The 25,986-nt window shown below is 42.7% G+C and overlaps 1 protein-coding gene across 3 annotated transcripts in view; it reads left to right on the top strand.

The window, feature by feature from the left end:
• Nucleotides 1-417: 417 nt before the first annotated feature.
• The window catches only part of LOC308352037 (uncharacterized protein), an 87,471-nt gene continuing 61,902 nt past the window's right edge, over nucleotides 418-25,986 (top strand). The window contains exons 1-2 of one of the 3 annotated variants that reach the window (XM_080818068.1): nucleotides 418-999; nucleotides 1,260-1,423. In XM_080818068.1, the coding sequence (XP_080674194.1) occupies nucleotides 965-999; nucleotides 1,260-1,423 (199 nt within the window). In that variant the 5' untranslated portion in view covers nucleotides 418-964. Of the gene's footprint in view, nucleotides 1,000-1,259; nucleotides 4,330-25,986 lie in introns of those variants that run through there. The other 2 variants (XM_080818067.1, XM_080818066.1) reach the window with 2 other exon arrangements.

A 25,986-nucleotide genomic window follows, 5' to 3' on the forward strand; every position in this document is an offset into this window, starting at 1 on the left:
AAGGCTGTTGCAACACAAGAAGTTTGCATCTTAATTCTTTTCATGGAGACCCCCAATTCCATGAAGTGCCCTTGATACTTCGTAATGTAATGCCTACTAGTTGAAGAAAACATGGACACTAGACCATGCTTAAAATTAGAAGGAAAAAAATTTACCTCTCTCTGTAACACATTTGCCAATATCCCAAAGAAATAAACAATCTGTAAATAGTTCAGCATGATTACATGTTTACAAAGCACAGTGGATTTATTCTAACATTTTCCCACCTGGAAAAATTGAGCTTAAGGATCTTCGGCGATTTAGAAGCAACACTGTGTTCTTCCCAATGTGTCATGTCACCTCTATAGCAATCATGTACTTGCAGGAATGGGACTGGGTGGTGGTGGTAATTGTAAAGGTTCTGGTGTAGAAATTGCAGATGGGAGAGCTGGGCTCTGGGGATGGACGTGGAGAAGCGGAAAGGAGCCTGGAGAAAAGGCTGTCATATTTGCTCAGAAGAACCGCCAAATCAGAGAGCAGAGGAGATTTCATTGGAGGAGCGCCTTCAACAGCAACTAATCCTGTCATATTGGAAGAAAATTGTAAATGTTCTCTCCAGAAATTGTCCGCCCATTGCAGCTAATGGAACACACACGCAGGAACAGACACGGTCTTCTGCTATACCAAAGGCGCCAGGGCGCAGAGACCCGCTCCAGGGAGCGAGCCACAGTGCGCGCACACACACACTAACAGACATACACACACACACACACACACTCGGGCGCGCGCGGTCACACACACGCACGCACACACACACGCCAGCCTGCGGGTTGGCTAAGAGCCTTGAAACCGCAGATCCCACTAGGATATCGCCGGAGGCACTGAAGTAGGTGTTGCCCCCACACTAATTACTACTTCCCCAAGCACTTTGGTGAAGAAATGAATCCCGCCCAGCCCGCGAGTGCATCCAGGTCTTGGTTCTGTTATGCTCTCCAGACTCGCCGCCTTCTTCAAAGCCAGGTTTGAAAGTCCTTTCTGCCTTGCCTGTGGTGGTTTGGTGTGGAGGGCAGGGGCAGCGTCAGTTTAACTCCAGCCTAAACCGCGAAGGGGTTCCAGACACGCCAAGTGACCGGGACCGGTGTGGGGTGCGCGACTCTGCCCGCGCGCGCCCGAGCCCCGCAGCTCTCGTCCGATCCTTTGGGTCGGCTCTCACCCCGCCTCCCCGCCCCACCCCTCCGGGTGTCGCGGCACCAACTAATCTTTGCCTTTTTTCTTGCAAGATCAAGGGAGAAAAGGAGCTGGCGGCTGGCTTCGGACTCTGAGCGGTGCGCAGCCCGTTCCCGGGGCCACTCAGCCCCGAACCTGCGAAGGGCTCTTCGTTCCTGCCAGCCTTCACCAAGGAAATCGCAGTCCCGGGAGGCAGCTGGAGCTACACCGGCCGCAGGTAAGGACGCCGCGCTGCCCAGTTCTCAGTTCTCCCGCGCCAGCGACTCTGGCACGGCAGGGTCCCTCCCAGTCCCCAGAACCCGGCGTGAAGGGGTCGGGGACTGGGAAATTGGGAGATAGCCCTGCACAAGTGCAGATTCTCAGACGGAAACTTTGACTGCTGGGGCTTGGAGGGCTGAAGGCAAGTGATGGCGGGTTTGGAAGGAGGGGGCAAACGAGGCGAAGCGTGAGGCGGGGGCGCGATTCCGCGGGTCACTGAGTCCGGCGGAATGTGGCGGAGGCAGCCTGCGAGCCGCGCCTGCGGGTCCTCGCTCCCCTTCCAGCGTGCTAGCCCCCTCCTCAAGACGCTGTCAGGGAAGAGACAAGGAGAGCTTTGCCCTTTCCTGCCCCTCACGCTCCTTCCTGCTGGGGGGTCTGGCCACTTCTCCCGAGCGATTGGGGTGGAGGCCGGGCTCGCCCCGGCTCCGCACGGTCCCCTGGCTCCGCCTTCTGAGCAGTCCCTTGGGTGGCGGCGCTGGGTCCGTTGGAGGAGGCTAGGTGCTGCGGTCGGAGGACCTGGGTCAAGGAGCGGCGGGGCGGGGGGTAAGGAGGATGTTATAAGAATGAGAAAAAGATCCCAGAACAGAAGGGGGAAGCCTCCTGCAACCCCATCCCACTTCGGTCCCGCACACCAAGTCGGCAGTGCGCCTGGGCTTGGGGACACTGTCCCAGCCCGAAGCCTGCGAGATCCGGGATCATGCCAGGGCTTCCCCGACCCCCACCTTACCGTGGGCCTTGGGCCACGCAGGTGGGGCACGGGGTCGCAGTTAGGGGCCGCTGCACCCACAGTGCCCCTCGTCATCCGCACCTGCGGACCTGGGTGATCGCAGCTAACTTGTAGCTCACGGAACCCAGGAGGTGCGGTCCAAGTCCTTGCAGGGTGGATGGCGCAGAAATCCCACCTGTACGCTCTGCTCCGTGCCCCTGGGCCCCTCGCGGGGTGGAGGAGGTTCCCCGGGAGAGCTTTCAAGAAGGGAAGTTTCCCCTGAATTACTGACCCAGAAAGCAGCACACTCCCACTGCCTCAGTCCTCCTCCAGGGTCCCCATCCCTTTCTCGGCCCTCCTTCCCATCGCTGCCCTCGAGGCTGCTTTGAGCCACAAAATCATCCATGCTAGGGTCCATGGAGACACCAGCCCTAGGCCAGGAGACCAAGGCTGTTGCCTGAATGGAAATATCTGTGGGAGTCTGTTGGTGCAGAGAAGCAGGAGGAGAGCAGAGAAATAGAGGTAACTGCCTAAGGCAAGCAGAGCTGCCTGCTGATAGCTCACCCAAACCGCCCTGCTGTGTCCTTATGTCAGTTCACGGCCACGGTATGTCTGTGGCCTCAGTCACAGGAGGGTTCTGAGTCTGCCTGACCGGGCGCTGCAAGCCCAGCCAGAGCCGGCGCCTCGCAGCCCTTGAGCTTCAGAATTCCCCACGCTGACTTTCTATTTCCCTTTCCTCTCTCTCTCTGGTTTGTTTTTGCGTTTCTTGCTCTTTTTCCTAGCGCTGGGTGGCAGTGGGTATGTAGCAGCCAGGCGTGTGGTTTGTCCATCCCCTAGTACGTGCAGCCAGCAGCACAAACACAGGTCCCCACGCTCTACCCCACACCGGGCCGCGCTCTGGCATGCTGCCCCTGCTCCGCAGTGGGGGCAAGCTGCAGCCCTGGCCACCGCCAGGGCCATGCAGAGGTCAGGCTGGAGGAGAGGGGAGCCATCCAGACTGGAGAGGGGAACCATGGGGTGACAGGAATGGCTTGGGAAAAACTCAATTTTGGTGGTGGGGTGGAGTGAGGGTGAGGAGTCTCTGGGGAAAAGACCAGGGAGTTCTGGCTCCAGCTGTGTGTGCTCAGTGTTAAGAGGCAGGAGGCTGGGGCACCCAGGCCTCTACTTTGGGCATGCCTCAGGCCGGAGCCTAGCCACAGTGGGCAGCCTCTCTCCTGCTGGACCAGGGAAGTCCAAATGGCCAGATCCTTGGGTAACCAGCACCTGACTTCACTCTAGGCTCTTCTGGCTTACTGGGTTTAAGAGGACTCTGGGGGGCGCCCGGGTGGCTCAGTTGGTTAAGCGGCTGCCTTTGGCTCGGGTCATGATTCCAGGGTCCTGGGATCGAGCCCCGAGTCGGGCTCCCTGCTCAGCAGAGAGCCTGCTTCTCTGTCTCCCCCTCTCCCTGCCACTCTGCTTACTTGTGCTCTCTCTCTAGCTCTCTGTCAAATAAACAAATAAAATATTAAAAAAAAAAAAAAAAAGAGGACTCTGGAAGTGAGGCAGCTCGTAAACTCCCCTTGATGCTCAGCCTGGCATCCTTTGGCAAAGGCCCTGCATTCTATTCTGTGGGCAGTCTGTATGTATATACGTTGTATTGGAAAGCATATGGCAGGGAGATTACATTTTTACTGATAAGCAAATAATGATGACGGTACACTTTAGAAGCTGCAATTAGGCATGTGTGCATGTCTTACTTGGACGATAATAACAAGGAACTGATAATCATAGAAGTAAACCAGTTGATTTGGCCAGAAGACAGTTTCACATTGGGAATGTATTGGGTTACAATTTAGAAAGTGGACTTCAGAGATTTGTCACATGGACGGAAGAATTTTGGGCTGACAGTGTCGCAGCTTTGCAGGATTTGGTGCCTAAGGTCTCAAGAAGTAATATGTTAATGCCAGATGACTTTTTATTGCTATTACTATTATTAGTAATGTGTTCCAGTTGAGGCAGTTCATAGATATGCAAAGTCTTTTGGTTCTGTATTTTTTACTAGGCTAAACAATTAGGTCAATTAAAGCTGGAAAGTAAAGGTGTGGAAATTCCAGCCAAGTCAGCTTACTGTTTTAAAACTCTGTGAATGTGGTGCATAAACAATGAATCTTGGAACACTGAAAAAAAAATCAAATTAAAAAAAAAAAAAACTCTATGAATGAAGTGAGGTGGGAGTGAGGGAGAGTCCTGGGGCCCAAAATTCCCAACAGATGCTTGGTCTTCCTACAAAAGAAAGAGGCATATTTGTTTATGTAAGTATGCCTGAGGGTGTCTGGAGAGGGATTGGAGTGACAAAATAGGTGGATTTGAATATCCCTACCATAGTTCAAGTTCAAGGGAGCCCAGAGAAAACATTTGCAGCTTTCAACTTCAGGGGCAGATATGGAAGGAACTAGCATTCAGATGTAGGTAAAAGTCCCTTTGGGATGAGTCCCCACATTCAGTTCTGGGGGGAGGCAGAGAGAGAGGCTGTCTTCACTTTTACAAACCGCATTCCTCCAAATGTGACCCTTTCTCTTCTTTACCCAGATAATTCCAGTATCAGGCGCTTGGATGTACCTTCTAGTGGCATTTTCCAGTTCTAATCCAGGGCAGCCATCCCCCAGGGCCAAAGGCACAGGAAGGAGGGCCAGCCTCTGAGGTCTGAGGAAAACAGCAGTCCCCAGCCTGCTGGCTGACAGGGAAGGCAGGAAAGGCATGGAACCCACTTCAGTGGAGGAAGACAGGTAGGCTGATTAGGAAACACTTATCTCTTCTGGCCACAGCAGTGACCAAAGTTAAGGCAGGTGCAAAAGAGGAAGAAGAGGGGAGTTGAATAACAGGAATGAAGAGTAACTGGGGGAGAAATCTGTGAGGACAAGAATGTGTGAGTGTGCCATTAACAGCCCCCAAAGTGCTTGGTTCAAGCCCATCACTGATGTCAGCCTTCGCAGTGTGCCTGTGACAGAAGGCCTATCGGTGATTATCTCAACACAGCCACTCACATCACACCCCACTCATGATCTGATCTTAATCTTTCTTCACTTCACTCAGTAGGATCTAGAGACTGACAAACATTTTGTCACACATTTCTCTTGAAGGACTGGTTTCCTTCATTTAAACTTATCTCTGAGTTGGTTGGACATTTTATGGTATGAATTCTGTGTCATTTTCCTCAGACTCCTATGTATCAAACATCATCAGTATTCTCCTTGCAACTGTTAATACCTGTCTTTCATTCCCCGTCACCTGTCTGTACTTCATTCATTGAGCAGGGTGTTGGGACTGCTTTTGTTACAGGGCATCAGAGCCAGTGTCCTAATTGCATACCCCAAATCTTAGCTGAGTCACGTGAGCGTGGTGGTGGTGTGTGTGGTTTCTGTGGGACAAAGGAAGCAGGTTGTTCTTCCTTGGAAATGAGTTTTCACAGAGTGTGTTCTAAGTTGATGGCACTGTCCTAAGCACCTTTCATATATTATATCATCTGTCCTGTTAGTGCTTTATCCCCACTGTTGAAGATAGTGTCTGGCGCATCCTAGGAGCTTTTAAATATGTGTTGAGTGAATGAATAGATGAATCAATTCTCGTTGTGTCATATTAACAGTCATGTTACAGAGGTAGACGTCATTTTCCCCATTTTTCGGCATTCGGAGGGATCAGGTAATGGCCCAAGATTGCACAGCTGGTAAGTTGCAGCCCCTAGTTGCAAACACAAGCCGGTTGCACTTCAGGCTTTGTCTTATACTGTGCTGATTGGCTCTCTGAATAGTGGCAGCATCCGCTTTCCCTCTGTCTGGGGAAGTCAAAACTCTTGGTGTTCAGAGTTCAGCTAATTCTCCCCATCCTTGTTTTATTTTTATTTTTTTGAAAGATTTTATTTATTTATTTGTCAGAGAGAACACAGTAGGCAGAGAGGCAGGTAGAAGCAGAGAAAGAAGCAGGCTCTTCACTGAGCAAGGAGCCCAATGCAGGACTCGATCCCAGGACGCTGGGATCATGCCCTGAGCCGAAGGCAGATGCTTAACGGACTGAGCCACCCAGGCATCCCACTCCACATCCTTTTAATTCAGCTCTACATATACTTGTTGGATACCCTAAACCCTAAGCAAGGCAGATTCGGTGCTAACTAGATTCTTAGTTGGCACAGCATGCTTGTTCTGATTGATCAGTGAATGCCTCTGGCAGAGGAAAACAAGGGCACCGAAATTACCTGGTATTTTGGCAGATGTTCTTTCCACCTTCTGCTACACTAAGATTTCCTTTTGTCTGGTGTGCAGGATTAAAGAGAATGTTGATATCGTTTAGATTAACTCATGATATGTGCTGAAGTGGGTAAAGAGGCTTTTCTAGCAAAGGTAGGTCACCAAGAGCTGCCTAAGAACACACACCTCCCAACTTCGAGTATAGTGGTCTCTTCATTTTGCCATGCTGAATGAGTTCCTCTTAATTTATTAAGATTGCGGGTACTTACAGTTCTGAATTTCAATGGCAACTTTTAATTTTAGTTAGAATTTACTATCCCCCTTTCTTTTGAGAGGCATGACTTTGTGAAATAGCTATTAGCAAAGGGCGAGTGAGGTAGGTTCTGGCTGGTTTGCCTCCTTCCACACTTCATATATTCTTATCTTTATTTTGCTTCCCTTTTTTCCCCTCATGTTCAAGCTCCTTCTTTTATACTGTGACCTAAATATACAATCATCTTAACTGGTGCTGTTACCATGGTAATGCTTCATGGTAGATAAGGGTACATACTAAAAAATCAGTTTCTTTCATTAGCCATGGAATTCCTTCTCTTTCTCCCTCTCTCCCAAATCCTGGCTTTCACGGAATGATGCCCTCTGGTGTTCAGTAACAGGAAGCACATTACTTTGGAGAGGGCGAGAACATCATTTTTTAAAACTTTGAGAAAATTTCAATTTTAATTTGAAATAGACAAAAGCAAGAACGACCTGTAATTAGTATATTTTTTAAGCAGAAAGGTTGGTAGAAGAAGTTGATAGTGAGTGCCATTTGCTCTGTAGAATTCTAGAAAGTTATAGGAAAGCTGGGATATTTATACCCTTATCTGTTTAAAATTGCTGTGGAAATGTTTCTGTGGGAAACAAAGAGGTTTCATTGAGGTATCTCTGGAAGAAGAATCTAATGGAATCTTCTGTATTTTTAAATCTTTAAAACTTCAAAATGGAAGTCTTTTATCTTTAGAATGAGAATATTTTTATTGGTGTATAGAATTTTATATGTAATTTTTAGTTGTTGTTTTGTTATATGAGAAACTTGGAAGTTTTACTCTATATTGTAATGCCAATCTGCACATATTATTAGTCACAAATTATATGACTTTGGAAGAAGCAAGGTTGATATGCTATAAGCATGTCATTTTTTTCCTCCCTGCAATGCTACTCACACCATGGTGTCCCCTAGTCCAGCCTCTCCCTGAAACTTGCCTAGAATTCTTCCCCTCCTCTCCATCCACATAACTTTTCCAGACCTTTAGCGTCTCTCACATGAACTGCCACCAGAGCCTTACATTTCTAACTGGTCTCCCACCTCCAGTCTTTCCCTAGTACAATCTATGCCTCACGCTGCCAGCATGACCTTTCTAAAATGCAAATCTGAACATGTCATCGTCTTGTTAAAAATTCTTCACTGTTTCTCAACTGTCTAGGATAAACTCTAAAATCAAATCCACATGAGCTCTTCTTCCGTAACTGACCAAAGCCTTTTTGCCAGGCTGGATCCCTTTCTGCCTTTTCCATATTCCCCCACTGCACAAGGAGATAATACACATAAATAGTGGATAATGACTGGCACAGAGAAAATGCTAAATAAATATTGGCCAACATATTTCTTTGTCTCTTTATTCTTCTCCTCTGCTTCCTTTTCCTTTTTCCCCTCCTCCTCTTTATCTAATTTTTTAAAAGATTTTATTTATTTTTGAGAGAGAGAGAGAGAATGAACATGAATGGCAGAGAAAGAAAGAAGAGAGATTCACTCCCAGGACCCTGGGATCGTGACCTGAGCAGAAGGCAGATGCTTAACCGACTGAACCACCCAGGCGCCCTCTTTATCTAATTTATTAGTGGTACAGTAAACAGTGGTAAACATCACATGCTCATTAGCCATCACCCAAACTAATAACAATAGCTAAGAGAAGCAATGATGTGGCAGGTAGTTTGCTGAATATTTTACCCTCTGTATCTCATTTACTCTCCCACCGCCAGGCGCACTGCCCTCTAGTTAACTTGGTGTATGTTTATTGTTTTGGCATGCATAGTTGATATAATAATGGTGACACTCTTGGCACTTGACAGTTACATAGCAAAGTGCTTGAAAGGTGAAAACGTGGGTTTTTCATTTTAAGGAGTTCTTTGGGGTTCGCTGATTATTTTCTTGGATAGTAAACTGAACTTTTTACAAAAGGGTTAGCCTATAGAAGTGTTCTACGACTTGGGTGATTTTACCCGGTGCTGGTAGCGAAGTGCCAACTGGAGCTTGCTAGGGAGGCCCAGGAAGGTCTGAAATGGGAACAGAGGCCATAATTTTATAATATGTATGTTTCAAATGCATTAGAAATATGGAGCTTCATTTTTCCCCGTGTTTTCTGTAGATAATGTGGACCTTGGTCAGTAGTCTCCCATTCTATTTTATTGTGTCAAGGGAGCGATCGGCATCTCCACAGACCACACCAATACGGCAGGCAAGCCCATGGATAATGTGCAACAGTACTAACAACAGCACCAAAAATGTAGATTTCTTAAGGTCAGTGAAAATAAATAGCAAAAAGTGTGGTAGCAGAGCAGTATTTGGAAGTGATCTGTATTTACTAGGATCAGAAAAGCAGTACTTCTCTTTCCTGAGCCCGGTACCCCTGTGAGTGTTGATCTCATGGCAGAACCGGACCCACTTTCCCAGCAGTCGGTATTCAGAAGCATTGGGTATGATGCTTTGAATCACCACATTCTGAATTAGTTACACCACTACCGTCTTCCAAAAAGGCTTTTAAAAGATTCATTCACAGGTTATGTCATTGAAATACTCTGTCTTGCAAAGATTTTAAGGCAGCAGGTTTGGCGTCGGACCCAGAAATCTATTCTTTAACGAACATCTCAGGTGATACTGAAGTGAGTAATCACAGCGCCACATTTTAAATAATACCACATTGAAGAACTGGCATCTAAAGGGCGTCGAAGAGGAACAGAGATAGGACACTCTACCTGATGTCGCCACCCTGACATCCTATGAGTTTTCCATATGATGTAAATGGGCCTTGGAGGCTGAGAGCTTTGTTGTGGCCAGAGACTGATTTTCTGGTGTGAGGGATAAAGAGCCACCCAAGAGGGCAGCCAGAGGGAAAGCTGCTTCTTTTCCATTTCATACCATCCCTGGATCTGTTTACTTAGAGGGCACAGTCCCCTTCCGTGAATCTTGGGTTCTTATGTTACATCAGCTCTGGCCATTTAAGATGTAAGCAGCTTGATTTCTTTTCTACGCTTTGCTTCACTCCTTCTCCTCCACAATTTCTCTCACCTTCCCTGATACCTTCCTGAGAAGATTTCTTCAATTTGAAAGCTCCTCTGTGCTCTCTCCTATCTGGTGTTCTGACAACGTTTCCATTCTAATCCAGCTGCACCAAGCACCCGGCCTCATCCTCTTCCTCTCCTGCAGCCCTAGTGGAAGTGTTAGAGTGAGGGAATATTCTTAAATGTTAATGGGCATACATTTCACCTTTACTGGGAAAATTGTTGAACTGTCATGAGCCTCAGTAACAGACTGATACATGTATTACCTCCCCTAGTAGAAGGAAAGTTTTACTGATTTTTCCTGATGTTATTGCTCACCCTTGGTCATGAAGATGATTCCTCCACTTGAATAAAGCAGAGTAGCTTTCCCTTACCTCCCCAACTATGCCAAGCCAATAAACAAGATGGAATCATATAAGAAGACAAGCCTATTACTTCTTTTTTTTTTTAAAGATTTTATTTATTTATTTGACAGAGAGAGATCCCAAGTAGGCAGAGAGGCAGGCAGAGTGAGAGGGGGGAAGCAGGCTCGCTGCTGAGCAGAGAGCCCGATGTGGGGCTCGATCCCAGGACCCTGGGATCATGACCTGAGCCGAAAGCAGAGGCTTTAACCCACTGAGCCACCCAGGCACCCTTTGCTTTTATTTTAAAGTGACAGTGACTATATATTTCTGTGTTAAGGAAAATTTCAAATTTTGGATAAGGTACTCTTCTGTGATGTTTAAAATGACAATAAAAACAAGGAAACAGCAGCTGCCATTTCTTAGGTATAGACCAAGTTTTAGGACTCATGTCATTTCGTTACATATATTACGCCAACCACATGTGGTAAATGTTTGTTATTTTTTTTTTCTTTGTAAGTCTAGAAATTGGAGCTCGTTGACATGGCACAGTCTGTTCTAGGTCTGAGAGTGAGTTCGTTGCTTCAGGCATCAGTCACCCATTTAATGTCAAAGACCAGTGTAAATATTTGTTTTGCTTTACTATACCATAAGCAGTTTATTTTTATTTTTTTTTTTTTTTTTAAGAATAGTTCATTATATCATTTGGTATTTGATTCCAGTAAGGTAAGGAAAAGGAGAGAGAGAAGAAAAAGCAGTAGAGGTACATCACAGTTTGAGTCAGTGTTTAGAAAACAGAAATGTGAAAACCAAGTTTGTGTTCGAGAAACTGGTCTCAGGTGAGATTTGGAATGTGTCGTGGCTGCTTACCTCTTGGCTTATAGTCTAATTCTAGGCTTCCTATTTGAAGATGCTTGCTGCTTCCTAGCTCCGGGGAACTCTTTCCGGGCACAATGGGGGAAAGAGTCTCAGCAAGGCTTCCAGGTATGGGGTTTCTAAGACGGAAAATATGATTTCTTGAGTATTTATAAAGTGTATGTATGTTGGAAAATTTCTGTTGTCCATGAAAACACTATTTCACTATTTCTCCTTCTATTTCACGTTATTCTGTCTGTTCCCTTCCTGTGCAAAACCGTGGCTATTACTTAACATTAACCTCTGCATTGCAGATATAAAACAAAAGGCCAAAGGAACTAATTGTGCTGAGGGATGAACTGTCAGTGGATTAATTCTATTTTTGTTTACATGTCCACTGTCAACTCTAACCGTTTGTATGTTCCAAGTCTCCAGAGAATCATTAGTGTCTATTGATAAATGATAAAACCAGCTTATTTTTTACAATTAATTGAAATTTCACACTCTTACGTTTCAATATTAGTCAATATTTTTACACACTGACACTTTTAATCAAGGATTATCTTTCACAAGGGAGCTACAACAGGGCCCTAATTAATTAAAGTGATAATTGCTCCTCTCCCTCGCAGTTAGTTACATAACACATCTTTCAGGAAATTCACATCCTTAGCATTGCTCTTTAAAATTCCTTCATTTATAAGGAGATGCCTTGCTGCTTCTACCTCTGTAAGAATTTACTAGAAATTCAGATTTCTTTTATTTGCAAGCAGGGATACAGAAAAGAGGTCATATTTATATTCCAACAAGTTTCCATATTCAAAATAAATAAATAAATAAAATGGTGCCTTTCTGTCTTTGAAGCATTCGGATTAAATCCCAGGGGTCATTCTCATGGAAGAAGGAGGTTGTCAGGTGTCTCCTCTTTGATGTTCACTAGCTCATTTTAGTTTCTTTACCATAATGCAAGTTCCCATGGTCCATTCCTCGTGCATTTTTCTTCTGTTTCTCAATTCTCAGTCTCTTAATTGCTCCTGCCTCTCTACAGCTTTTTCAGTGCCTAGGGTTTGTTATATTTTTCCCCTTGGTTTAGTCCCATTATTTTAGTAGATATTGAATCTAGAGAGTTGGCTATAATTGGCAGCCCTGCTCCCTTCTCCTTTAATAGATATTGCTCCAATTTCTATATTTTGGAATCCCTTGGTGTGAGATGCGTTTTCAGAAATAATTGATGGTGACTGTAGATCCTTTAGCTCATCTCCCTAAGACTTGGGAATTCCAGATCATTGAAATCACTACATCTTGTATTGGTCAGATATTCTAAAGGTCATTATCCCTGTTTGCCTCTTTTAATTAAATTAGTGTGACTTACTCATTCCCCTTGCAGCAACTATTTGGCTACTTTTTAAAATCCGTTTTTTCTCTCAAACTCCCATGTGCTCTTACTCTGCGTTTCCAATATAATTGAAAACAGAAGAGTTTCAATAGTCCAGTTATCTAAAATTCAAAGTACTATTTCTTTAATTACTCTGTATAATTATTGAAAGGCAACTTCTCTTGGGGCACCTGGGTGGAGCAGTCAGTTAAGCATCTTACTTTCAGCTCAGGTCATGATCTCAGTGCCTTGAGATTGAGCCCAGCATTGGGCTCCACACTTGATGGGGAGTCTGCTTGAGCTTCTCCCTACCTCTCCCCCCACCCCTCCCACTTGTGCTCTCTCTCTTGATCTCAAAAATAAATCAATCTTTGGAAAAAAAAAAAAGGAAGATAACTTTCTTGCTGCACCACTAGTTTTGTGTTATTTAAATAAACTTTATTTTTAGAACAGTGTTAGGTTAACAACAAAGTGGAGTAGAAAGTACAGAGCTTTCCCATAAACTCCCTGCCCCCTATACACTGCCCCACTATTGACATCCCCCACAAGAGTGGTACATTTGTTAGACTGAATGAGCCTCCATTAACACATCATAGTCATCCAAGGGCCATAGCTTTACGTAAGGGTTCGCCCTATGTGTTGTGCATCCTGTGGGTTTTGACAAATGTATAATGGCATGTATCTACCATTATAGTGTCACAAAGAATAGTTTCATTGCTCTAAAAATCTTCTGCGTGCCCCAGTTTATCCCTCTCTTCCTCCTAATCTCTGGCAATCACTGGATACTTTTATTGTCTGCACAGCTTTGCTTCTTACAGAATGTCATATATTTGGAATCACACAGCACATAGTTTTCAGAATGACTTCTTTCACTTACTAATGTGTATTTAAGGTTCCTCCATGTCTTTTCGTGGCTTGATGTAGTTCATTGGTTTTTAGTGCTGAATAATATTCAGTTGTATTTCTTTGGTATTCTCATTAAATCAGCAATTTTTTTTAACTTCTCGAAGATACCATTTAGCTATACATTAGGGAAATTTTTTTTTCACTTCATTGTGGGTATTATTTTATTCTTATGTTGGATTTTCTGTAATCTTACAGTTCCATGTTCTTAAATTCTAGAGCTTTCCAATAATAGGCACAGCAGAACTCATGTTCTGAATATTTTAATTCTCTTTTTTTCCCCCTTTAACCCACCCTACTCCTATTTCAGCAGTTAGTGAGAAAAGAACATTGTTACTTGGCATCTTGTGGTTTTTATTGAACTATTTTTGTTTTCCCTATATTATCTTTTTCATAGGGCTTTTTTTGGTTGTTGTTTATTTGTATTGTTTTGTTTTGGTAATTCAGGCAGCAAAAATCTTTCACCTTTCTGTTGAAAAGCTTAAACGGTTTGTTTTTCCAGTTTTGGTGATTCTTCTACTCCATTGAGTCTGCATAAACAAGAAGAGGTAAGAAGAAGGACACCACAGAGCTGTTTGTTTTCCATTTCTCCCTCCCATTTGACCTTCCAAGCTTCAACAGCCAGTGTTCTTGATGAAGCTAAGTAAAAGCCAAAAGCTTACCCAAGATACTTCTATGGACCCCTGAATGGAGCTCTGTAAATCTTAATTTGTTTTACCAATAGCAGACTGAGCATTCTTGTTTCTATTTTTGAGAAGTAAACAAAGTCCTAAAAGGTGGTTTCATACTCCTTTGGGTTGTGCCCTTTCCTCTGTTCTCTGCCTTCAGGAAAAGTGATGCTATTTCATAACGTTGATATAGTCATTCCAGCTACTCCAACGTGGCCTTTGCACTGGGCACCTAATGAACAGCATCGACTTTTTTTAACTTGACTTTTAATAGCTTTGCTGGGGCCCCCTCTTCAGTTCCCACACATACCTTATATTCAACTCCTTTACACAACGAATTGTCATTGATATTCTCTGGTTTCATTAGAAGAAACCTGCTTTATATGGGCAAGATTTGTATTTTCTTTTTAAATTCTTCTTTTCGGCATTGAATCTTATGTCCAGCTCTATTCTTGTCACATAACAGAGCTCCATAAATACTTTTTTAATGATAATTTTGTGCCACTAATCTCCTGAACGTCTGAAGTTTCTTACTACCCTAACTTGCTTCTTCTGTTGTTTTCATAATAGCAAGTCCTCATTTTCTGAAAAACCTCAAAGAATCTCTCTTTCTAGGTAAAATAAAAAAATTTTTTTCGGAGGAAATCTTTCCTTCTGGCACATTTTCCCACTTTTAAAACCAACACTTCACCTATGCCTGAGAATATATGGGCTACCTTTGTAGGTACCTGGTAGTAGTATTAATTTATTTAAGACAGATCTAATTAATATCTAGGGTATGAACTTTTGAATGGACACAGCGTGTTTGCTTTTATGTGGAACCTATGTTGAAATAAATTTTAGAGCACAGATCACATTTGATTTTAATAGACCACTTTTTCCCTATACTGGATGGATTTACAGTGGTTCTTTTTGTTTGATTCCATCTACAAGATACATGACCAAAGATAGAGAACAATTTATATCATGAAACTAAGTACTGTATTGGATAATTTGCCATACTATAGCTTTGGTCTTATGCATAGAATTTGAGGATTCGTTTATCTGTTCTTTTATTCATTCACTCAGCAGATATTTGCTAAACACTTACTTTGTACACATCATTATGCTTGTGCCAACACTTTTCCCTCCTAGCTGACCTCTCTCTGTCATCACATACGCATATCACTCATCGAAGGGGTTGGGGTCTACATATGTCCATGTCACCCTCTTTCAAGCTAAGCAGTCTCTCACAGCAACACTGCCACGGCCTCGACAGTCAAGCAGCCCTGTGCTCCAGGCTGTGCGTGTCTTCCACAGGCCTTCACCACCTCCTTCAGAGCTTAAAAAGAAAAGGCTTTGAACACTTTCCCTGAGTTGAAGCTCCCGTGTCTCCCAAAGGGTTTCCCCACTGTCAGGCAGTGTAGAGTAGAGATTAAGAAGATGACCTTGGAGACAATTGCATCATTGTCAGTTTACCTTTAGTTCCTTCAGCTTCACATTCAAGAGTTTAGTGAAGTGTTCAACCTCGTCTGGTTTGACCCCTTTATTTTATAAGTGAAGAAGACCGTGACCAAGAAGTCGTAGTGAGTTGTCATGTGAGAGACAATAGTTTAAGGTGATAGTGCCAGGATTTGGAGCCTAAACATCCTGACACCCAAGCCTTGTGATTTTCGTTCCTTCACTATGACTACCTCTATGGAATGTTCCATGATTATTTTTAATCTTAGAGTTTAATTCCTTTTAAGAAAGGTTTGAACTCCAAACAAAAGAATATGAAAAACAAACAAAACCCTTGTAATTCTTCCTCATTTGTGTGGGACTTCTTTCTCCATCTCCTGTGTTCTGTTTCCTGTATGACTTCCAAAGAGGTCCCTCAGTTAGTGGTAAGATTCTGTTGTAAAGGCTGAGGTTCAAACATGAGTGATCACCAGAGCTTTAATGGTAGGGTATGACATGGTGCTAACCTATCGGAATATGAATCAATCATTGTGTCATTCTTCTGGGTCCCTGCTGAGAATCAACCCTGGTTCACTAGTCTACTCCAATCCTGAGAGTAGCTGCTTTCCTACTTTCTGGACATTTTGGTGATCTCATCCATTCATTTTTGCTGCTGAGTCACATGAAAGTAATTGGGGGTTTCATCTGTCTTTGCAGTACCTATTTGGACTAATATTTTTTTAAATATGCTGATGCTTATAAAGAGATATCAACTCAGCCTTTAAACTTTACATAATAAGGAATAATTAAAAACAAATTGCACAGTGTATTTGTTCCCTGGAGATATAATGACATCTTTTATAAAGCAGAGGGAAATATGATGAATGAAGCCTTTTGGAGAATGACATCAAAATCCAGTTCTTTCTTCTTCCCCCACTCATGAGGTTATTAGGAAACTCTGTTGTCACATTTATGTAATGCCAAATTGCCAGAAATTGTCCATGCAGTATCTTTAGAGTAAGGGAAAAAAAAAGACAGATTGGAAAGCTGTATTCTCATGTCATCCCTCCCAATTCTGTCGATGTGCTTTTCTTCCAAAGAGCAGATTACTTCATCCTGAAGTCCTAATAACCATAAGCATAATCACTGTCAGCACAAATGTTTTCAAAATGAAACGGCCATTTTTTTGGTTGTCTTTTTGCTTTGTTTGATATCAGAGGAAAGTGGCAAGGAGAAGCAGTTGGTGGTGAGTTGAGGAATTGGTCTTGTCTGGGACACTGGGCATTTCATGGTCCAGAGAAACTCACGGTGAGGTGACAGAATGCTCTCTCAGACCCCTGTCACTTACACTGGAATGTGACGTGCTCCTGGGGAATGTTGGGAAGGCACTTGCAAAGCTATTTTAAGAGGTGTTGGAGCTGTGAGAGGACAAGGGAGTGTAGGACAACATGCAAGAAGCCTTGTTTGTAAATACTGCATTCTCTTTGGGGGTTACTCAGTGGCAAAATCAAAAAGAGGTTTTGCCAGGAAATAAAGCTGCTTATCTTGCCTCACTAGAAGAGAGTCCCACATCTAATGAAGACCTACAATCAGGATGAAAGCATTTCTACAAAAATTGCAGGAAAATCCGCTTTGTTTATTTCATATTTTTTGATATGAGCTCCCTAAGCTTGTCAGTGAGCTGGTACCATTCCCTGGTAACAGTAAACCATTAGAACACAGAAGGGACTTTGTTTTCAGAGAAACTGTATTACAGAGGCTGGAAGCTAATTTGCCTCCACCTTTTAAGATATGTTTCATTCATCTTCATATAAGCTCAAAGAAAAAATATTTGGAGGGGCGCCTGGGTGGCTCAGTGGGTTTAAGCCTCTGCCTTCGGCTCAGGTCATGATCCCAGGGTCCTGGGATCGAGCCCCGCATCGGGCTCTCTGCTCAGCTGGGAGCCTGCTTCCTCCTCTCTCTCTCTCTCTCTCTGCCTGCCTCTCTGCCTACTTGTGATCTCTGTCTGTCAAATAAATAAATAAAATCTTTAAAAAAAAAAAAAAAAAAAAAAAAAAAAAAATATTTGGACAAAGATGACAATCCTTCTGTGGCAATTGCACCTCCTTAATGATGGCAAAAAGGGAGGAACAGAGCAGACCCCAGCGTCTCCCATCTTATCTGTCTGATGGATTCCGAAGGGAACTGGAGCCTAGCTTGCTCACAAAGATGAGCAGGACTGGGGAATTCCCTTCAACTCCACCTCTTCCCAGAAAAGAGCTCAAGTTCCAGAGGTATCACTCACTCAGACACACACACACACACACACACACACACACACACACACACATCTGTAAAGAGGACATTACCCAGATTTAAAACCAAGAGAAAATCCATCACTCATGTCATCCTCATCATTCTGCATTTTAAGCTTACTTTTCCATCTCCCTGCGGTATTCAGTCCTTGTATAAAAGACACATGGGAGTACTTTATAAGGGACAGATATTAACACACCAGAAATACTTATTTTTTCCTGTTCTCTTCAACATTTATTGCCACAAAATTAGTTGCAACCAGTTACTCTGAGGGGACATCTAGAATACAAAGAGGATTAATCACAGTTCCAGTGCTTAGGGTCTATCCTGGGAGAAAAGGTAGGAAGTAAAAAATGACACATGATGTATGGGTCATATATAGAGGTTATTGGGACTTCTGCAACCACAGAGGAGAAGGTCGCACTAACCTAGTAGAGGCTTGGTTTAATAGAACATTTAAAGAGCACGTAGGGTTTTACCATGTTAATGGAATATCTTAGTTTGGGGTCCTGTAATAAGTATACTATAGGTGAGGTGATTTCAACAGCAAACATTTATTTCTCACAGTTCTGAAGGCTGAAAGTCTGCGATCAGGGTACCAGCATAGTTGGGTTCTGGTAAGAGCGCTCCTTTTTTTTTTTTTTTTTTTTTTTAAGATTTTATTTATTTATTTGACAGAGATCACAAGTAGTCAGAGAGGCAAGCAGAGAGAGAGGGGGAAGCAGGCTCCCTGCTGAGCAGAGAGCCCGATGCAGGGCTCGATCCCAGGACCCTGAGATCATGACCTGAGCCAAAGGCAGAGGCTTTAAGCAACTGAGCCACGCAGGTGCCCCCCTCCTTTTGATTTATACAGAGCTACCCTCTTGCTGTATCTTCATAGGGTGGGGGTAGTGAGTGGGAAAGTATGAGCCAGCAAGATCTCCTGACTCTTCTTGTAAGAGCACTAGTCCATCATGAGGGCTCCACTGTCATAAGACCTCATTTTCTCCCAAAGGCCCCATCTCTAAATACCATCAAACTGGGGTTTAGAACTTCAGCATATGAATGTGGGGGGATACAATCATTCAATCCATGGCTGGGGAAGAAGAAGGATCTCCAAGAAGAGGTACAGCAGCACTAAAGCATAAGAATGGAACAGTCAGGGTCCTACACATTATTCTCAGTGGCGTCAGCAGTGGGTATGGGAATATGGGAAAGAAAGTTGAAGAGGTAGGTTGGATCAGACCATGAGACACCAGGATGCTATTACAAAGGTATAGACTTACCATGTTGGCTCCCATGAGCAAAATCTTTCATCAAAGGGAAACATTTTATTTTATGCCCTGCACCATTTGATTTCATCTGACATTTACCTAAAAAGGCAGTAGAAAATTGGATAGAACCATAACAGAGAAGATTAATTAGGTCATTCAGTTGGATCATCTAACTTATTATGTCTGCCAATATCATAGTGTCCTTCCTATATTAAAAGAGAGTGGGGCCGTGTAAACAGAGAGCAATAGATCTCTACTATTCTATGACTTTCTCCCATTTATGATATAGAAGAGTTGGCTTAGATAGAAGAGTAGGCTTATTCCTATACTAAAGGAAGTGACCAAGACACTGAAGGGAGCAGAAAATTCATCCCATTTCTTTTCATCTTTTTTTCCCCCTGGTGAAATAACTTGTTATTGACTGTTCCCAAGACACTAAAACCTCTAGGATGAAGCAGTGAATAACTGATTCGATCATCCAGATGTTTTATCTCTGCTGGGCCTTACAGCTTCTGATATTCTTTCCAGAAGGTGTGTTTATAAATAGAGAAACAAGTTGCTCTAATGGCAATCCAGTCAAAGCCAAGTTTATCTCAGGGAGTTACACCACAGCAATCTGTTAGGATCTGTCAATACTCTAAATACCGTGATTGGATTCCCAAATAACATGGTTGACGGACTTTCTGCCGGATGTTTGGTTGTGTAGGCACAACTAGGTAACTTTACATTCGTAGTTCAGTTAAACACAACAAAAAATATTTGTCTCAGATCAACTACTATAGCTGATGGAAAGAGTGATTGAGAAGGGTATGACTAGGAGTGGAACTGAGTCCTTATTAAGTAGTGCTAGACTTGGGGGTGGGGTCTTCCATGTGCTTCGTCTCACTTAGTTCTCACACTCAGTGGTGTAAGCATGACAATCTCCATTTTACATAAGAGGGAGAGAGGTTTAAAGAAGTCGAGTAACTTACTCCAGATGAAGCAAATAGGTAGAAGGTCTTGGTTTTGGATTTGAGTGGATTTGAGCCAGAAGCCCCAAATCTCTTATAAAAGAAGATCCACATAAAATAGAGTAAAATAGAGTATAATGTATACTATTTATATTATTTGTTGTCATTATAATTGAGTGCTTATTATATATAAAATATTTTAAAGATATAAATTTATATAAAAACACTTCTACATGTAAGTGTATGTAAGATACAAAGTGAACAACGGGACTTGACTATAATTGATCAAGCAGCATCTGTCACAACAGAAGTACAGAACAAGTATCAAAATATAGAAAGTACACATTGGGAGGTCAGGAAAAAACTGGATTTGAGCTATTAACCCCTTCTATTTGCATGTTGCCCTAGAGTTCCTAAATCTCATCACTGTTGTTTCGGAGTAGGAGTTGGGGCCAAGTGCAGCCTTCAGCCTGTTTCTTTATGGCCATGGGCCAAGAATTTTTTTTGGTATTGGTGAAGGGTTATCAAAAAAGAAAAGAAAAGTATGTGCAACAGAAACCAAAATGGGACCTCCAAAGTTGATATTTATAATCTAGCACTTTACAAAAATACATTTTCTGATCCTTCTCGAAGAAGCTTCACAGATGCTTGTAATGCTTCTCAAAGTGTAACTAGTTCCACTTTGTTCCATTTCTTGTGGAACTAAGGCAAGACTGGTGAAGCTCATTGGCCCAACAGCATCTGATTTGTGTTAAGAAACTTGATTTGTTGGGGTAGTTCTAAGTGACAAATTCTGTGTTCCATTGTCTCATAAATGTACCCAGTGGATTGCGTGTCTCAGTTTGGTTTTCAGAACACATGTCCACCTCTTCGTCACTGGGCTTGATTCCCACTCTTGAAGTCATATTTGTGAGATACATAATGATAGTTTCAAATAAACAATACTTTGTTAAAGAAGTAATACAACAGTTTTTAACAGATTACTAGATCCATCATCTCATTTCATTGTTACAAGGACTCTAAAAGGGTGATGTAGCAAATTGAAGAAATTCAGAATTAGCGATCTCTGAGGACTTGCCCAAGGTGATTCAGCTTGAATGAGAATTCAGAATGCCTGCCTTCTGTCCTCCTGTGTTTGCCGTCCTTTTTCGTAGAAAACCCACAGTGTCATTCCCAGAAGTGCCCTTGAGTGTACAACCAAAGTCAGCTGGTGACTCATGTGTGATAAATCCTGAAATGGTTTACAGAGAAGTAAACCAAGAACGAGGGGTCCCAACTTTTCTCTTAAGTCAGCTCACCCTCCAAGGACCCGGAATTCACTGTTGAACTCAAAACCCCCCAGACCCTGCTTCTGACTCTGTCACCCTCCTGAGGAAACCCAAGGGTCCTCTTGGAGGAAACGGGGAAGAAGTCTCTGCTGCTTGATCCTTGTGAAGCAGTTCCCCTTTGTGGGACACTGTACGATAATTTTTAAAATCTTAATTGGAAGTAAGCTTGTGATCTGACTGGGGCCCTGTCTGAAGAAAGAGATGTAAGGAGGAAAATCTCCCTATCCTGGGAGGTTGCTCTGATGACCAACCTTGATTCACTGAGACCGCGCCTGCTCAGGAATCTTTGCAAGACAGATCTGAAGGAAAACCACCCTTAGGACTTTTAAATCCTCTGGGTGGGACATAGGGTGCCTCCTGGGTTCTCTGAGGAGAGTGTCTGGGACTCCCTGATAAACTATGGTTTCCTCAGGGCTAAATTAAGGTGAACAATCTCCGTTCTTTTTCTTCCTTGCTGACTCTGCTGGATTTGTTGCTTTGCCCTCCTGTATTTAAACAGGAGTTTTACTTGTGTTGTGATAATTCTTAGAGAAGACTAAAGCATCAGGTCATAGCTTAGTTCGTGGGCTCCTAAAATGAACCCTAAGAGAGGCCTTCCTGTTTTAAAATGCATAGAAGCTGAATTCTCCTCTTTGGATGTCTGATGAATGTATGTGCCCATGCCCAGGCTATGGGGCCAGGAGAGCTGTGAACCTGTGAGAAACTTCCTGCTTTAATGCTTGCTTCAGCCCAGCATAAATGGTTGACCTGTGGTGTTGGAAGCTATGGGACTTCAGTGGGAAGTGTTTTAGCAGGTTTTCAGAAAGGAATTAAATGTATGGGTAGGAATAACATTTTTCAAGTCACACCAATCATGAGCCTTCTATCTTAAGGGCGAAAGGTTTCTCTGCTGGGGAGTGAAGTTTGAGAAATGAGGGATTAGCATTTTCTTTTCAGACTGTTTGTTGATGAGCCCCAGGCCTTACAGTTTCCCTTAATTTAACCTGGGGCTGTGATCTGTTTTCTTTCCTCCAGTGGGAAATCATAAGAATAGTGATTCTTGTTAATACAGTGACTTGGCAGTTTTAAAGAAATGTTCGTATGATTATTCCAATTAAAAGTGATCGGCTCTTCAAAAAGGACTTTTCTGTCTCCTAACCCAATTAATACTGTCCCCATTTCCTTCAGAATTATTGCTGTTGAATATTATGATAATACTCAGTACCATTGGGTCGATGTTTTCTGAGGAGAGAGGCTGGTGGTGTGACCTTGAGTGGACAGTAATTATGGAATGCTGGCCCTCTGCAGGTAGCTTGGAGTGCTCAGGGAACCAAGGACACTTAGGGAGAGGTGACTTGACCTCAGGCATCTCTCTCTGTTCCTGAGCTGCTGCTTCCTTATAGCTGTTGAATATTTACGGCTTGCAGATTTATTTTTGCATCTCTTGCTCCCTTATAATCCTGTGAGGTAGATGTCTTCACTAATTTCTAGGTGAACTTAGGAATATGAGTACTTAAGAGTTTGCCCAATCTCAACTTCAAGTATATCACATAACCAGGAAACTAATCAATTTTTCCAACTCAGGTGCGTGGCACTTTTTTCCAAAAAGCAAAACAAAACAAAGAGTGGCTCTTAGGGCATCATTCATCCCGAAGCTTATTTATTTCTGCAACGGATATTACCAGTATGTGTACACCCGAATTCATAACCCAAGAATCATATGCAATAAATCTGAAAGCATTTTGTAAACATTTAAAATGCTATACAAATGAAGCGTACTAAAATTATTATTGCCATTTACCTAATTTAGATTCAGATTAAATCTTCCAACTGTTTTTACCTGGTTTAGCTATCTAGTACTGTTATAGGCATGCTATTTTCTCCATTTGAAAATATTTTAAAATTATGTTCCTTGTCTTAGTAGACTAATTTACTTATTCCCGTTGGACCCAGAGGTATTTCACAAACGTAAAGCAAACATGAGAACTGACTACCTTCACAGTTGACTAGGATTTTAAGTGAGGAATAAAGAGTTCTCCCTGTCCTAACATATCTTATAATATCCAGCTTTTCCTAAATGTTTCCTATCGAAGTCCAGCATGAACTTTACAATTAAGAGTCCTAGAGATATTTTTTTTTTCTAATCTGGTGTTATAAGTTAAAGTTATTGTCAAAATTTTAAGGAAATTCCTTCAAAACTGAGATAAAATATTCCTCATCTTGGGGAGAGTTAAGAAATGTGTAGCTTGCACTTATATGTGATTTCTGAATGTGCTGACTTGTATCCTGCTGAGACAGATTGGGAAGGAGGTAACGGAAATGTAATCTAAGGAAAGGTTGTGGGCAGTGGAATCAGAACTGCGATATCCCCTCCATGTTTCATGTCACTGCGTCTCACACCAGGCGATGTACAGCTGTGCATGCCTAAAAATACCCACTGATACTGATCACGTATTCTGAGAAAAAAAGGAAGGTTCTGAACAGAGTATTTTGTGACCATTGGCTACCTTTCAAATTAAGTAGTTTTCCTTTGCAGAATCCCCAAAGGCTGTCAGTACTCAAAAGGAAATTGCCCTGTTCTACAGGAGTGAGAACGTGTGACTCAGGCAGAAAGATCATGAATAGAAACCGTCTGTTTATCAGGGGTGTTCTAGGGAGAAGCCCCAGAGGACTGCTTTCAGCCTAATAGCCAGAAACAATGGGTTCTGCTCTACTGTGTAATAGAACCTTCCACCTTAAAGCAGGTGCAGGGTTTGCCACTCTGGCTTTGCCCACTTGAAGGAGACTGACAGAATTCTCTGTCCAAAGACACTGTTTACAGTAATAAAGCTGCCCTTTGAGTACATCTTAAGATCCAATAATACATACATATATATACGTATGTATATTTTATAAACCTTACTCAGTCTTCACCTAAACCTTCAAGATAAATATTAGCTTCATTTTACAGATAAGGAAAAAGGGACTTAGAAGAGTTGAAAAACAGGGACGCCTGGGTGGCTCAGTGGGTTAAGTGACCGACTCTTGATTTCAGCTCAGGTTGTGACCTTAATGGGTTGTGGGATAGAGCCCCAGGTTGGACTCCATGCTCAGCGGGGAATCAGCCTAAAGATTATCTCCTTCTGCCCCTCCCTATAATCATATTTTCTTGTTTGCACTCCCCACTCCCCACCACCCCCGCAACCTAAAATAAATAATACATTTTAAAAAAAAATGTTGAAAAACAGACAAGGTCACAGTACCTGTAAGAGTTGCTGCTGGGACTCAAATGCAAGCCAGCATCTTTGTCTCTAGATGAAGTTACCATCCTTAGTGGTCATAGAGGGGCCAAGAATGTGTGGAAAAAAAAAAAAAAAAAAAGAGGTTCCTTCTGGGAAGGACACCTAGAAGAAGGTCAAGCAACTGAAAGTCACCACTTCAAACACACTCTCCTTGACTTTCCATCTAGAATAGGTGCCAGTCACCACCTTCATTGTTCTTGTCAGCACTTTGTGGGTTTGTGTGTACTTTACTGTTATTATTACATCTGTAATGCCGAAAAGGATGATAAAACAAGTACTTGTGTTTCTGCCACCCAGTCATTTATGGCTTTTTTATTATGGTAAAATATACATGACATTTTATTTATTTACCATTTCAACCATTTATAAGTGTACAGTCCAGTGGCATTAAATATATTCACATTGTTGTGCAACCATCACCTCTATTCATCTCCAAAAAGTTTCACCATCCCAAACAGAAACTCTGTCACCATTATTCTTTACCCTCCACCAGCTCCTGACAGCCCCTGCTCTCCTTTCTTATTTAGTTTCAAGGCATCATCCAGACCTCCATTCCCATGTGCCCGGCCTTTCTCTTTGGATATTCTAATGTAAGGTACTCAATAGTAATATGTTGCTGCCTCCTGAAACTTGTTTCCCCCTCCTCCTACCTTCATCCCATTTGGTTTCCTTGTCTTTCTCATTTCAGAAAATGGCACCACTATCAACTAATTTGCTAAGTCTAGAAACTTAGGACTCATTTTTTTAAATAAACTTTAAAAAGTTAACAGAAAAGTTATAGAGGTAGTACAGAGTTCCCATATACCCCTCACCCCATTTCTCCTGTCATTAAGATCTTATATCAGTACAATATATTAGACACAGCCAATGAGCCAACATTGATAGATGGTTATTAACTAAAGCCCATACTTTATTGGGATTTCCTTAGCTTTTACCCAATATCCTTTTTATGTTCTGAGATCCCTTTCAGATACCATTATAAATTTAGCTGTCATGTCTTTCTCCTTAGACCCCTTGATACTGACTTTCCTTGCCTTTGATGACTTTGACAGCTGTGAGGAATCCTGGTCAGATATTTTGTAGTACATCCCTCAATTTTGGTTTGTTTGATGTTTTTCTAATGATTAGACTAATGCCAGTCATTGGTTTTCTGGGGAGGAACCCAACCCAATTAAGGGCACATGCTATCAACATGACTTACTAATGATGTTCAGCTTGATCAGTTGGTGGAGGGAATGTCTGTAATGAGTCATTCTTGATTCTTCCCTTCCTTCCCTGGTTATACTTCTTACATGGTCTCCCTTTCATGATTGAGAACTTCCCACCTCTCCAATCTCATCTTGAGCAACTCTCTGCTTCAGTCAGGTCATAGCTATACTTCTTTGTCTCAGTTTCTTGAACATAATAGGCCCTTTCTGCTTCAAGGCTTCTGCTTAGAGATATGCTGTTTTCTGCTTAGAGATATGCTCCCTTCATCTAGAACCTTCTCAAGCTTAGCGTGGAAAGCTTCCTCTCATTATCTAGTCTGATTATCTGCCACATCCCCAAAATGTTGGTCCCTTTGATTCCAGTCTAAAATAATGGCTTGCGGGTGTCTGGGTGGCTCAGATGGTTATGCGACTGCCTTCGGCTCA

Source organism: Martes martes (assembly GCF_963455335.1).
Source record: "Martes martes genome assembly, chromosome: 11".
In the NCBI taxonomy this organism is placed as follows: Eukaryota; Metazoa; Chordata; class Mammalia; order Carnivora; family Mustelidae; genus Martes; species Martes martes.